General features: G+C 40.3%; 1 protein-coding gene across 1 annotated transcript in view; it reads right to left on the reverse strand.

Annotated features, from left to right (window-relative positions):
- Positions 1 to 15,772, reverse strand: part of LOC311143361 (fibroblast growth factor 14-like) — a gene marked incomplete at both ends in the record, with an annotated part of 122,238 nt that overhangs the window by 80,804 nt on the left and 25,662 nt on the right. The window contains one exon of the mRNA XM_084179202.1: positions 9,867 to 9,970. Coding sequence (XP_084035328.1) covers positions 9,867 to 9,970 — 104 coding nt within the window. The remainder of the gene's footprint in view (positions 1 to 9,866; positions 9,971 to 15,772) is intronic.

The following is a 15,772-nucleotide window of genomic DNA, read 5'->3' on the forward strand; positions in this document are numbered from 1 at the left end:
GCTAGTTGAGTATCTGGAGCATCAGCAATTGTGGGTTTGATTACAAGCTCAAAATGGCCAGAAACAAATAACTTTCTTCTGAAACTCGTCAGTCTATTCTTGTTCTGAGAAATGAAGGCTATTCCATGCGAGAAATTGCCAAGAAACTGAAGATCTCATACAACACTGTGTACTACTCCCTTCACAGAACAGCTCAAACTGGCTCTAACCAGAATAGAAAGAGGAGTGGGAGGCCCGGTGCACAACTGAGCAAGAGGACAAATACATTAGAGTGTCTAGTTTGAGAAACAGACGCCTCACAGGCACTATTTAATGAACTGGCAGCTTCATTAAATAGTACACGCAAAACACCAGTGTCAACGTCAACAGTGAAGAGGCGACTCCGGGATGCTGACATTCTAGGCAGAGTGGCAAAGAAAAAGCCATTTCTCAGACTGGCCAATAAAAATAAAAGATTAAGATGGGCAAAAGAACACAGACACTGGACAGAGGAAGATTGGAAAAAAGTGTTATGGACAGACAAATCGAAGTTTGAGGTGTTCGGATCACAAAGAAGAACATTTGTGAGACGCAGACCAAATGAAAAGATGCTGGAGGAGTGCTTGATGCCATCTTTCAAGCATGGTGGAGGCAAAGTGATGGTCTGTGGGTGCTTTGGTGGTGGTACATTTGGAGATTTGTACAGGGTAAAAGGGACAACAGGACAATGATCCGAAGCACAGCTCCAAACTATGCAATAATTATTTAGAGAAGAAGCAGTCAGCTGGTATTTACATTTTACATTTACATTTTAGTCATTTAGCAGACGCTCTTATCCAGAGCGACTTACAGTTAGTGAGTGCATACATTATTTTTCTGTCTATAATGGAGTGGCCAGCACAGTCACCGGATCTCAACCTTATTGAGCTGTTGTGGGAGCAGGTTGACTGCATGGTACGTAAGAAGTGCCCATCAAGCCAATCCAACTTGTGGGAGGTGCTTCAGGAAGCATGGGGTGAAATCTCTTCAGATTACCTCAACAAATTGACAACTAGAATGACAAAGGTCTGCAAGGCTGTAATTGCTGCAAATTTAAGATTCTTTGACGAAGGCAAAGGTTGAAGGACACAATTACTATTTCAATGAAAAATCATTATTTCTAACCTTGTCAATGACTACATCTCCTATTCATTTTGCTATGTTTCCTATTCAAACTAATTTCAAGTATGTTTTCATGGAAAACAAGGACATTTCTAAGTGACCCCAAACTTTTGAACGGTAGTGTATATATATATATATATATATATATATATATATATATATATATATATATATATATATATTGATGCAATCTGAGTATATGTACATGCATAAGCCACATCCAACCTTTCATGTATGGCCTAAATGATGCGGTAAACAAAACAGCAAATCCCACAGTCTCCGTTTATAAGCTTTATGATACCGTTTTTATAAGCAAGGCAAAAGCCACACAGCACTCTGCTCCATCACAGTACTTTGTGAGATTGGTATTATCACGGATCTCATTTCGACAGGGTCACTTCATTTACGTGGCAAGTCAATTTGACAATTGTCCAAAAAAAAAATAATAGTAATAGTATTTCGGGAGTAATAACGTGTACCTGTTTTTAATCTCATTTAAATTTGTCTGGTTTGCTGTTTGCATAAAAAGTTCCTTTACAGTTATCTGGAGAATGATAAATCCTGTTTCTCCTTGTCATTGTTTTGCGATCCATGAGAGAGAATGAGAAACCCTCCCTCTTCTTATTATTATTCCGGAGAAATCTCTCATCCCTGGAACAATGGGAGATGAGAAATTAGCCAGGAGTTTATTGCCCTAGATACAAAGGGACTAGATTGAAAAGACATGATTGAACTCCCTTCATTCTGTGGCGAGTCGGCTCAGTCAGTCTGATGCTATCTGTAGTCTCTGAGGATTCCTCACACAAAAGAATATGATGCAAAACCAGGGGTGCTCAATAGGCCTTCTGTCTCCTCTCTCTGAAAGCCTGCCACACTCACTCTTTAATTCCTCTTTATTTTATTTGTCGAAAAATATAATTATGCTTATCGTCAAAGTGCGTCATCTCTGTCTTGTTGCTACTTGATTCATTATGGTACATTACTCAAGAGTTCATGAAACCGAAGTCGTGCTAAAACTAGAGGAGAAAAGAGCACCGCTAGAGATTGAAAGGACACTTTAAAAAAAGAGCAGCCCTATTTCACCGACTTTTCCATTACCTTTTTTAACCCTGCTTGCTAAAAGTACATTCTCCTTTTACTTAAATACAATCTCCAAGACATGCACTGTAATCAAATACACCTGATGGATGTAAAAGGTTGACCATGAGCTCCCACACTCCCAGCACGGTAAATGGCAGGACCAGATGTACCTTACTTTCAGGGGAGGACAAAAGAGAGGTGAAGGCAAGGAGGAAGAGGGATGCCCACATGAAACAATACTATAGTATATTATGGTATGAATACTATAGTATTCACTGTAGTGTTTTGTGGACTTTACTGTAGTATTTGGTGTAGTGTTTTTGCGGACATGATTGTACAGTGAGGGAAAAAAGTATTTGATCCCCTGCTGATTTTGTACGTTTGCCCACTGACAAAGACATGATCAGTCTATAATTTTAATGGTAGGTTTATTTGAACAGTGAGAGACAGAATAACAACAAAAAAAAATTATAAATTGATTTGCATTTTAATGAGGGAAATAAGTATTTGACCCCTATGCAAAACATGACTTAGTACTTGGTGGCAAAACCCTTGTTGGCAATCACAGAGGTCAGACGTTTCTGGTAGTTGGCCACCAGGTTTGCACACATCTCAGGAGGGATTTTGTTCCACTCCTCTTTGCAGATCTTCTCCAAGTCATTAAGGTTTTGAGGCTGATGTTTGGCAACTCGAACCTTCAGCTCCCTCCACATATTTTCTATGGGTTTAAGGTCTGGAGACTGGCTAGGCCACTCCAGGACCTTAATGTGCTTATTCTTGAGCCACTCCTTTGTTGCCTTGGCCGTGTGTTTTGGGTCATTGTCATGCTGGAATACCCATCCACGGCCCATGTTCAATGCCCTGGCTGAGGGAAGGAGGTTCTCACCCAAGATTTGACGGTACATGGCCCCGTCCATCGTCCCTTTAATGCAGTGAAGTTGTCCTGTCCCCCAAAGCATAATGTTTCCAAATCCATTTTTGACGATGGGGATGGTGTTCTTGGGGTCATAGGCAGCATTCCTCCTCCTCCAAACACGGCGAGTTGAGTTGATGCCAAAGAGCTCGATTTTGGTCTCATCTGACCACAACACTTTCACCCAGTTTTCCTCTGAATCATTCAGATGTTCATTGGCAAACTTCAGACGGCCCTGTATATGTGCTTTCTTGAGCAGGGGGACCTTGCGGGCGCTGCAGGATTTCAGTCCTTCACGGTGTAGTGTGTTACCAATTGTTTTCTTGGTGACTATGGTCCCAGCTGCCTTGAGATCATTGAAAAGATCCTCCCGTGTAGTTCTGGGCTGATTACTCACCGTTCTCATGATCATTGCAACTCCACGAGGTGAGATCTTGCATGGAGCCCCGAGCCGAGGGAGATTGACAGTTATTTTGTGTTTCTTCCATTTGCGAATAATCGCACCAACTGTTGTCACCTTCTCACCAAGCTGCTTGGCGATGGTCTTGTAGCCCATTCCATCCTACAATCTTGTCCTTGACATCCTTGGAGAGCTCTTTGGTCTTGGCCATGGTGGAGAGTTTGGAATCTGATTGATTGATTGCTTCTGTGGACAGGTCTCTTTTATACAGGTAACAAACTGAGATTAGGAGCACTCCCTTTAAGAGTGTGCTCCTAATCTCAGCTCGTTACCAGTATAAAAGACACCTGGGAGCCAGAAATCTTTCTGATTGAGAGGGGGTCAAATACTTATTTCCCTCATTAAAATGCAAATCAATTAATAATATTTTTCACATGCGTTTTTCTGGATTTCTTTGTTGTTATTCTGTCTCTCACTGTTCAAATAAACCTACCATTAAAAGTATAGACTGATCATTTCTTAGTCAGTGGACAAACTTACAAAATCAGCAGGGGATCAAATATTTTTTTCCCTCACTGTAGTATACTGTAGTATTTACATTTTACTATAGTTTAAAGAGTGTAGTACATTTTTTTTATAGTATATACTGTAGTATTTACTGTAGTGTTTTTGTTTTATTATCTTTGAAATAGAAGTGGGGGCTTTCTCCTTGAGGAAACCTATTGGACAGATACTAAAAGATCAACCTTTCCATAACCTGAAGGTAGATAGGACTGAGGTTTGAACGGATAGTTCAGCGCTTCTGCTCTTTGCTATAACCTGTAGGGAACACAATATATGATCTATACTTAGCGTGTAGGTTTCTCACATATTTGTGGCACTAATTGGGATATGGAGGTGGGGAATGGGCAAGGTATATGAAAATGAAATACTATAGTATTACTATTGATTTTTTAAAGTAGTGTTTTTGCGGACATTACCGTAGTATTTCCTACAGTGTTTTTCTTTGCGGATAATACTGCAGTATTAGTATTTACTATAATATTCTACAGTATACAAAAAAATGATATAGTAAGTACTACACATGATCAAGGGATACTACAGTGTGTAATATATTATTATACAGTATACTACAGTTTACTACATAATTCTATAGTAAGTACTGTACTATTCTATAGAAAACTGTAGTATTTTTTCATGTGGCTGAAGAGGTGTGGTTTTGCTAGTTGCGATTATAGAAGTTATTCACACACCAGAGAACACCAAGATAACTGAGTGTGTGTGTGTGTGTGGGTGGTTGGATGGCAAGAGCCTGATCACAAACCCCATTAGCACAGAAATGAGCAGCAAATTGAGCAGAAGAGCTTTCTGAATGCCAGAGCGAAACTGGTAGGGTAGCAGTGTCAAACTGTTCCTTGTGGATGGGACCGCCATGATCCTATCGACACCGCTTACCTCTTTTAACATATTTATTTTTCACACAAATATATACAAGGTTTATGTGCATACTTGTATGCATTCAAATTCTAGGCCGAAGAAGCAGGTAAGCAGATTCCCAATGAACATATTTAAACATCTCACATCACATGCTATGTTATTCTATTTTGAGACTCAAGCGTTATCAAAATACACATGTTGATGAAGAGACCGAGGGGGGAAAGGGGGGAGAGAGAGAGACTGAGTGAAAGCAAATGAGGAGAGCAGAGAGCAAATTGTGCAGATCAAGTCCCCACTCTTTGTACTGCAATATGTAGCATCCATAATCTGTAGCTCAGCTGGTAGAGCACGGTGCTTGTAACGCCAGAGTAGTGGGTTCGATCCCCGGGACCACCCATACACAAAAATGTATGCACGAACGACTGTAAGTCGCTTTGGATGAAAGCGTCCGCTAAGTGGCATATTACATTATTATTATAATGTATATTAATTCCCAATCCCTACATTAAATTCCCTAAACACAATCCATAGATTCTAGGTCAATCCTCTCCAATCGAATTCCATTCATGGCTTTAGACAAGCGGTGAATATTAAGTCTTAGGGAATTCCAACGGAATACCTGCCTGTATACTGTCGCCGGAAAACCATGCCTCTAACCTCTGCACTTAATGAATGAGGACAGGAAGGGGAATGAAAATTGCCTTTCCCTGATGCTCTATGTGGGATGAGAGGGATTTGAAGCACTGATCCTGATCGATCTGAGAGATAAGGTTAGGATGTTCTTCATCCTGATTGATATAGCTAAATAGTAGAGGAAAGGAAATAAATGAAAAGGAAAGGGTAGCATTTTATTTTAAGGGTGATAAACAATAACAATAAACAATTTGTGACCTGTTTCAGGAATCTAGACGTATGTCGCACGTTACTACCTTACAGGAGAGGTATTTGAACATAAAACATTATTTTTTATATCAAAATACCTTTTTTGGCAGAAAATCCTTCTGGAACATGTGAACTTGTATGTGCCTTAGTAACAAATTTGTATGCCATCTGTAAATACAAATAACATTGTTCAATTACGAGCCTAGTTGGTTTAGCCACGGAAAAAGACAGGAACCTTCCCACTAGCCATGATTGGCTGATATAATGGATGGGCTGGACATGCCGAGAGATGAGTTGGGATTGCCATGTAGCACGCTTCTGTCTATAACATGAGCTGCTAAGTATGTGTAGATAAACCTTGCTACCACAGCTTTTTTGAATGATATAACATTTTAAATGGAGAACTGCAAAAGTGTTGCTACTGCTCTTAACAACATTGCTCCACTGAATTTAGCAGGCTCTATGAACAAAGAACAGTGGGAAAAAGTTGTGATGCACACGGTCAGTGTGAACCGGAGTGACTTGACACAACGGACCAAACAAACATACATCCATGTATACGGGTAAGAGTCTATCTACATTTTCTTATATTCTAAGTTTCTAATTTTGCCAGAAAGCCGTTTTCATTGCAAGTTAAAGCGTATTGTTCGCTAGCTAGCGAACGTTAGCTTGCTGGCTCGCTAGCTAACGTTACGTCTATGATCTGTTTAGTAATATTATTTGTATCTCAGACAGCCATTTTGCATTGCTAGTTATAGCCTAATGTTAGCTAGCCAGTTGGTTAGCTTTAGCCACCGGCAGATTCATACTACAGCATTTCATGCATGGTGGCTAGCTATGACAATCCATTTGTACTGTAGCTATGGGTTGGAATTATGGTTCATTGTTTAGCTAGCTAGCTAGCTACATGTCTAAACCAAAGACTCCACTTCGCCAGATGATTACATGACCCATCAAGTTAGCCAGGTGTGTCCTGGGGTGATTACGGCCATCAATTGTATTTCATGAACATGTGTACATGTCTATACAATAGTGAACCATCCACTTAGCTAGATGTGGCTGGGTGGGTGGTTTAGCATTTATTTCACATGACCCATCAATTTAGACAAGTGTGTCTGGGTAAGCATCATCTAATAATTATAAAATATTTATAGAAAATGTGTATCTGGACACATTCTATTTTTGATATTGCTACTATGCAAATATGCAAGTAACCATTTCAATGTACGGTTTACACCTTCTGTATCCTGTTGATGTGACAAATAAACCTAGATTATATCCGATATAGTGTGTGTTTACCAGAGACGGTAATGTGAAGAAAAACATGACCTGCACCAAAATATAGGCCAAGGACTAGATAAAATGTATTTGTCCTACTACTTTTTGCTACTACTTTCATCACTTTTAGTCTTGAAATCTTTGGTTGTTTACTACGCTACCTTATTCACTCTGTTTAGCACATGGCCTCACATGTTAATCCTTAAAGAGATGGGTGGGGCTAAGGCTTAAAGGGTGTGAAAGATGCTGAATGGCTGTAGACAAAGAAGAGCTCTCCAGTAGGTGTAGCAAAACATTCAAGGGCCATTTTCTCAAAAGTGATGTTTCAAGTTGATCAACTTTCAAAGCAGAATTACTTTTCCATTGTTCCTCAACTGCAGTGTATGATATACCCTCTTGTAGCTCTGAGTCTGTACTTTTATCGAATGTAAAAAACACCATTTAAAATGTTGCTATATAAGACTGAATTGAAGTGGGGGTCACATTTATAAGGCATTTATAAATTGTGTGTTCACTATTTATTAATAATTAATCCCACATTAATAATCATTACTAATCATTAGTAAAGTATTTTTGCAGTCCCTAATCTTTATAAATACTTTATAAATGTTTTGACTGACCAGTGTAATGTCTCACAAAAAGAATACCTTTGACTTTTTTAACATTTTGTTACGTAAAAATACAACTGAAAACAAGTGCCCATCTGTAAATATATATATATATATATACACACACATTGCATTCAGAAAGTACCTTCGGAAAGTATTCTGTGCCTCGACATAATCCTGTCTCGGAGCTCTACGGACAATTCCTTCGACCTCATGGCTTGGTTTTTGCTCTGACATGCACTGTCAACTGTGGGACCTTACATAGACAGGTGTGTGCCTTTCCAAATCATGTCCAATCAATTGAATTTACCACAAGTGGACATCTCAAGGATGATCAATGGAAACAAGATGCACCTGAGCTCAATTTTGAGTCTCATAGCAAAGGGTCTGAATACTTATGTAAATAAGGTATTTCTGTTTTTGATAACATTCCTAAAAAAAATGTTTCGCTTTGTCATTATGGGGTATTGTGTGTAGATTGCTGATGTATTTTTTTTTGTTTGTAAATCATTTTAGAATAAGGCACTGTATATGTATACAGTTATTGATTTTGGATTTCTGATTTCTCGCAGTACCTGGTAAAAGAATGAGAACAAAACACAGAATGTTTAAGGAAATATATAATGTGGGAGTATTATTATCAATAAATAGTGAGCAAACAGTTCGTAAATTCCTTAGAAATGCCTTATTATTATTATGGACCCTTAAAATAAACTGGGAAGGGGGAAGTAAGAGTAAGAGGAGACGAGGAAGAGAGGAAAGATCTGTCCTTGGATGAAGTGTTATTGTCTTCATAGCTTTCTGCCTTAAGGATGGCTAGTGTATTTTACAGAGAGAACGTCAATAAGACCAGCTTCACTTTCAGTCGTTAAAACGCGGCCAGGCCACTGACATGGCAGTATGCTACAACCGTCCATGAATAAGAGAAAGTCATTCATAACTACACAAAGTAGTTACCTTCAGAACACACTGTTCAAGAGGGGTTATAGACCCCAGGAGCACTAACAACACTTTACAAAATGTACATTTCATTTTCCCAAGTGATCACCAAAGCATTTACTTAGCATTTGCACCAGATGAAACATTTGTTTGTTGTTTTTGCAAGGGACAAAACATCAAAAAACAAGGTTAAAACATGAAACATGTCTTCATTGACACATCATATTTCTTCTCTTTACCTTTTTTTACAATATTCTTCTGTCTTCAATGTTTGATTCCATTTTGGAAATAACTATGTGCAACAAACTGTAAACACTCAATAAAAAATAAAATATAAATATGTTATTCTACACAGTATGATGAACTGTCTACCATATTGTTTTCTTGATGCATGGACTGAAAATATGTAGGTGATGTGATTCTGGAGGTGATGAATACAAATCTATATGCATGAAGCCATGTGTATTGGGATTTCTCATATTTTCTGCAGAGCAATCAGTCTTGAGATACCACACTAAATAGTCTGATGCCGAAAACTAAGAGAAGGTCGACATCTTCCCGTTAGAATAAACATTGGGATATGATATTGTGTGTGTGTGTACGAACGTGTGTGTACGTGTGTGTCTCTAAAATGCGTAATATGATATGATCACAAAGATGGTTGCGTATCTTAGCAGGACATATATTGCATGTAATGTGTATTGACTGTTTCTTGAATTATTATTTGCATGACCTTTGTGTGTCATGCCTTTATGTCCCAAATGATACGCAGGTTTTTCTTTTTCTTTTTTGATTTCACCTTTATTTAACCAGGTAGGCCAGTTGAGAACAGGTTCTCATTTACAACTGCGACCTGTTGATGTTTATTGTCATGAGTCTTGTCCTGGACGCAGAGCTGAGTGATTTCCCCTTAGGTAGGCCAGTTGTATTAATCTTAATTTAAGGTTAGGCATTAGGATTAGCAGTGTGGTTAAAGTTAGGGTTAAGGTTGGGGTTAGGTTTAAAATCAGATTTTATGACTATGTTGCTGTGCCAGTTAGTGACCACTCTGCAGAACTGCCTCCAGAAAAAGATTCATGACGAAAAAAACTAACATGCAAATGCTACACAAGCAGAAAATGCAATTGTTAGAATAGAAATGACTAGAAACAACTAGAAATAGAATACAATAGAATAGACTGTTACTCACTGATGTGTAGAGATGGCCCTCCCCGTTCATGGCGATGTATAACCCTGTCATCACGGACTGAATCGCAACAACTCGGAGACCCACAGGAATGAGGTTAAACAAAGCTGGAAGACAGTTAATGGAAATAGGGGCAGAGAGTCAGAGACAGACACATAGAGATAGAGACAGAAAGAAAGACAGAGAGACAGACATTTATATACCCCTTGCTGGGTATGTTGTGGTGGACTGTCATTACAATTCCTTCACGGGAACCTGGTAAAATGAAGTTTGTAGTGTGGCTAGCCACTGGATGGCTCTGAATCCACTGGCAGCGTGCAGTCAAAGCTTTTTACTTTTTCCACATTTTGTTCCGTTACAGCCTTATTCTAAAATGTATTAAATAAATAAAAATCATCAGCAATCTATACACATTACCCCATAATGACAAAGCGGAAACAGGATTTTAGAAATAGTATTCAGACCCTTTGCTATGAGACTCAAAATTGAGCTCAGGTGCATCCTGTTCCATTGATCATCATTGAGATGTTTCTACAACTTGAATGGAGTCAACCTGTGGTAAATTCAATTGATTGGACATGATTTGGAAAGGGACACATATATAAGGTCCCACAGTTGACAGTGCATGTCAGAGCAAAAACCAAGCCATGAGGTCGAAGGAATTGTCCACAGAGCTCTGAGACAGGATTATGTCAAGGCACAGATCTGGGGAAGGGTACCAACACATTTCTGCAGCATTGAAGGTCCCAAAGAACACAGTGGCCTCAATCATTCTTCAATGGAAGAAGTTTGGAACCACCAAGACACATCCTAGATCTGGCCGCCCGGCCAAACTGACCAATCGGGGGAGAAGGGCCTTGGTCAGGTAGGTGACCAAGAACCCGATGGTCACTCTTACAGAGCTCTAGAGTTCCTCTGTGGAGATGGGAGAACCTTCCAGAAGGACAACCATCTCTGCAGCACTCTACCAATCAGGCCTTTATGGTAGAGTGGCCAGACGGAAGCCACTCCTCAGTAAAAGGCACATGACAGCCCGCTTGGAGTTTGCCAAAAGGCACCTAAAGACTCCCAGAACATGAAAAACAAGATTCTCTGGTCTGATGAAACCAATATTGAACTCTTTGGCCTGAATGCCAAGTGTCACGTCTGGAGGAAACCTGGCACCATCCCTTTGGTGAAGCATGGTGGAGGCAGCGCAAAGTAAAAGGAGATCCTTGATGAAAACCTGCTCCAGAGCGCTCAGGACCTCAGACTGGGGCAAATGTTCTCTTTCCAACAGGACAGCGACCCTAAGACAACGCAAGAGTGGTTTCGGGACAAGACTCTGAATGTCCTTGAGTAGCCCAGCCAGAGCCCAGACTTGAATCCGATCTAACATCTCTGGAGAGACCTTAAAATAGCTGTGCAGCAACGCTCCCCATCCAACCTGACAGAGTTTGAGAGGATCGGCAGAGAATAATGGGAGAAACTCCCCAAATACAGGTGTGCCAACCTTGTAGTGTCATACCCAAGAAGACTCAAGGCTGTAATCGCTGCCAAAGGCGCTTCAACAAATTACTGAGTAAAGGGTCTGAATACCTACAGTGAGGGAAAAAAGTATTTTGATCCCCTGCTGATTTTGTAAGTTTGCCCACTGACAAAGAAATGATCAGTCTATAATTTTAATGGTAGGTTTATTTGAACATTGAGAGACAGAATAACAACAAAGACATCCAGGAAAATGCATGTCAAAAATATTATACATTGATTTGCATTTTAATTAGGGAAATAAGTATTTGCCCCCCTCTCAATCAGAAGGATTTCTGGCTCCCAGGTGTCTTTTATACTGGTAACGAGCTGAGATTAGGAGCACACTCTTAAAGGGAGTGCTCCTAATCTCAGCTTGTTACCTGTATAAAAGACACCTGTCCACAGAAGCAATCAATCAATCAGATTCCAAACTCTCCACCATGGCCAAGACCAAAGAGCTCTCCAAGGATGTCAGGGACAAGATTGTAGACCTACACAAGGCTGGAATGGGCTACAAGACCATCGCCAAGCAGCTTGGTGAGAAGGTGACAACAGTTGGTGCGATTATTCGCAAATGGAAGAAACACAAAATAACTGTCAATCTCCCTCGACCTGGGGCTCCATGCAATATCTCACCTCGTGGAGTTGCAATGATCATGGGAACGGTGAGTAATCAGCCCAGAACTAAACGGGAGGATCATGTCAATGATCTCAAGGCAGATGGGACAATAGTCACCAAGAAAACAATTGGTAACACATTACGCCGTGAAGGACTGAAATCCTGCAGCGCCCGCAAGGTCCCCCTGCTCAAAAAAACACATATACAGGGCCATCTGAAGTTTGCCAATGAACATCTGAATGATTCAGAGGAGAACTGGGTGTGTTTGGAGCAGGAGTAATGCTACCTATGACCCCAAGAACACCATCCCCACCATCAAACATGGAGGTGGAAACATTATGCTTTGGGAGTGTTTTTCTGCTAAGGGAACAGGACAACTTCACCGCATCAAAGGGACGATGGACAGGGCCATGTACTGTCAAATCTTGGGTGAGAACCTCCTTCCCTCAGCCAGGGCATTGAAAATGGGTCGTGGATGGGTATTCCAGCATGACAATGACCCAAAACACACGGCAAGGCAACGAAGGAGTGGCTCAAGAAGAAGCACATTAAGGTCCTGGAGTGGCCTAGCCAAATCTGTGTAGGGAGCTGAAGGTTCGAGTTGCCAAACGTCAGCCTCGAAACCTTAATGACTTGGAGAAGATCTGCAAAGAGGAGTGGAACAAAATCCCCCCCTGAGATGTGTGCAAACCTGGTGGCCAACTACAAGAAACGTCTGACCTCTGTGATTGCCAACAAGGGTTTTGCCACCAAGTACTAAGTCATGTTTTGCAGAGGGGTGAAATACTTATTTCCCTCATTAAAATGCAAATCAATTTATAACATTTTTGACATGCATTTTTCTGGATTTTTTTGTTGTTATTCTGTCTCTCACTTACCATTAAACCTACCATTAAAATTATAGACTGATCATGTCTTTGTCAGTGGGAAAATGTACAAAATCAGCAGGGGATGAAATACTTTTTTCCCTCACTGTATGTAATGTGATATTTTGTTTTACATTTTTAATCCATTCGCAAAAATGTATAAAAACCAGTTTTTGCTTCGTCATTATGGGGTATTTTGTGTAGTTTGATCAGAAAAAACAAAACAATTTAACCCATTAAAGCTATAACATAACTAAATGTGGAAAAGTGAATGGGTCTGAATACTTTCCCGAATGCATTGTATATTTCCTGGCTGTTAGCGTTAGCAATGTTTTTAATGGTGGTCAATGAGAGCTTGCTAACCAGCAATAGCAAACAATGCAACAAAAGTATAATTTTGGATTAGAAAAACACTCACAACAAGCTCTGCATTTTAGGAATAACAGTAGCAAGTAGCCCTGGTGCACTGTTCCATTGTTTAGCAATTAAGACAATATATTTTTTTATAAACTCAGATTTTAACATTGCCCTCATTGGCTTCCATGCGTTTGAAACGTGAGCTTGTCAGAGCGTCAGAATCGAGCTTGCTTAGAGGCAATTGCTATCCACTGGAGCACTGCAATTGGTTGCTAAAAATTATGGGGCGGAGCTTAGTGAAGGGTCAATTAGGTGTAGTTTGGCTTATACCTGCCATATATCCACATCATCAACACATCATGAAGCCTTCAATATACTCTAGGAATAGGGCAGAAATTAATGGAAAGGCATGTTGCAGTGCTGCGCGCTGCACTACCGACAATGCACCTTTCAAATGTAATGTATGCTTGAGCCGACGTCTGGAAAATTGTCAGTAGTGCAGTGCCCAGTGCTGCAAAAGCGCCTTTGAATTAATCCCAGCCTAGGTATCTATTGTTGTTAGGTAATGATCCTGTACTACATGCTTTTGGCACTGTGTTGCCAGCCTAGTATGTTCCTTGTCACAATAATAAACTTTTGAATTTGTACTGGTGTAATTGGAGCCACCAGTGGAGCATGGCTGATTTAATAGGTCCTTTGTGGCTGTAGAACACACATTGGGCCTGTTAGGTAATGTCCATTGTATTGTTTTTACTGGTTGAGAAATAACAGGGCTAGCCTTGGCAGTGACACTAAGTCTCTGCATCCCAAATGGCACCCTATATAGGCCCTGCTCAAAAGTAGTGCACTATATAGGGAGCTATTTGAGCGTATGGCTGATTTAGAGGCACAGTAATGAGCTCTCCTTACCATTTGATGTAATTAGTACTGTATTGGCATGGATGTACAGTAAATAGCACAGAGTAAGGGATGTGAGACATATGTATGGACACTTTGCTTCAGGAACTTGGCATTGTGATTTAGGCTGATACTGTGTTCTGTAAATGTATTTACAATTACATTTTAGTCATTTAGCAGACACTCATCCAGAGCAATTTACAGGCACAATTACAGTTAAGTGCCTTGCTCAATGATACATATTTCACTTAGTTCCTTCCTCTCCGGCAACTGTGTTAGGAAGGACGTCTGTATCTTTGTAGTGACTGAGTGTATTGATAACCATCCAAAGTGTAATTAATAACTTCACCATGCTGAAAGGGATATTCAATGTCTGCTTTTTTCTTTTTCAACCATAGGTGCCCTTCTTTGCAAGGCATTGGAAAACCTCCCTGGTCTTTGTGGTTGAATCTGTGTTTTAAATTCTCTGCTCGACTGAGGGACCTTACAGATAATTGTATGTGTGGGGTTCAGAGATGAAATAGTCATTCAAAAATCATTGTAAACACTATTATTGAGCACAGAGTGAGTCCATGCAACTTTTATGTCACTTGTAAAGACAAAGGTTACTCCTAAATGTATTTAGGCTTGCCATAACAAAGGACTTAAATACTTACTGACTCAAGACATTTCACCTTATCATTTTGTATTAGTTTGTAAAAATTTAGAAAAAACAAAATTCCACTTTGACATTATGGGGTATTGTGTGTAGGCCAGTGACAAAAAAAAACTATATTTAATCAATTTCAAATTCAGGCTGTAACACAACAAAATGTGGAAAAGTCAAGGGGTGTGAATACTTTCTGAATTCAGATGTATCATCCTCATCAACCTCAAGCACATGCAAATAATTTACCATTATTTATCTAAAAGCTAGAATCCTTAGTTGCTACATCAATTTTTGGACTTATACATTAATGATGGTACACCACCCCTTTCACAAAAATGGATTGCTCCTACAGACAGTGAGTCACGTGGCCGTGGCTTGCTGTATAAAGCAGGCAGACAGGCATAGAGGCATTCAGTTACTGCTCGATTGAACATAAGAATGGGCAAAACGAGTGACCTAAGCAACTTTTTCACGTGGTATGATCGTCAAAGCCAGGCGCGCCGGATCCAGTATCTCAGAAACGTCCACCCTCCGGGGCTTTTCACGCACAACTGTGTCTAGGGTTTACCGAGAATGGTGGGACAAACAAAAAACATCCAGTCAGTTGCAGTCCTGTCTCCGAAAACAGCTCGTTGATGAGAGATCGAAGGAGAATAGCATGAATCGTGCAAGCTAACAGGCGGGCCACAAACAGACAAATAACAGTGCAGTACAAAAGTGGTGTGCAAAACGGCATCTCGGAATGCACAACTCATCGGCCCCTGTCACGGATGGCTATTGCAGCAGATGACCACACCAGGTTCCACTCCTATCAGCAAAAAAACAAGACAAAAGCAACTCCAGTGGGCACGCGATCTTCAACACTGGACAATTGAGGAGTGGAAAAACATTGCCTGTTCCTACGAATCCCGGTTCCTGTTGTGTCATGCTGATGGCAGAGACAGGATTTGGCGTAAGCAGCATTAGTCCATGGACCCATCCTGTCAACAGTACAGGCTGGTGGTGGTTGTGT

Source organism: Coregonus lavaretus, assembly GCF_964263955.1.
Source record: "Coregonus lavaretus genome assembly, chromosome: 16".
NCBI lineage: Eukaryota > Metazoa > Chordata > Actinopteri > Salmoniformes > Salmonidae > Coregonus > Coregonus lavaretus.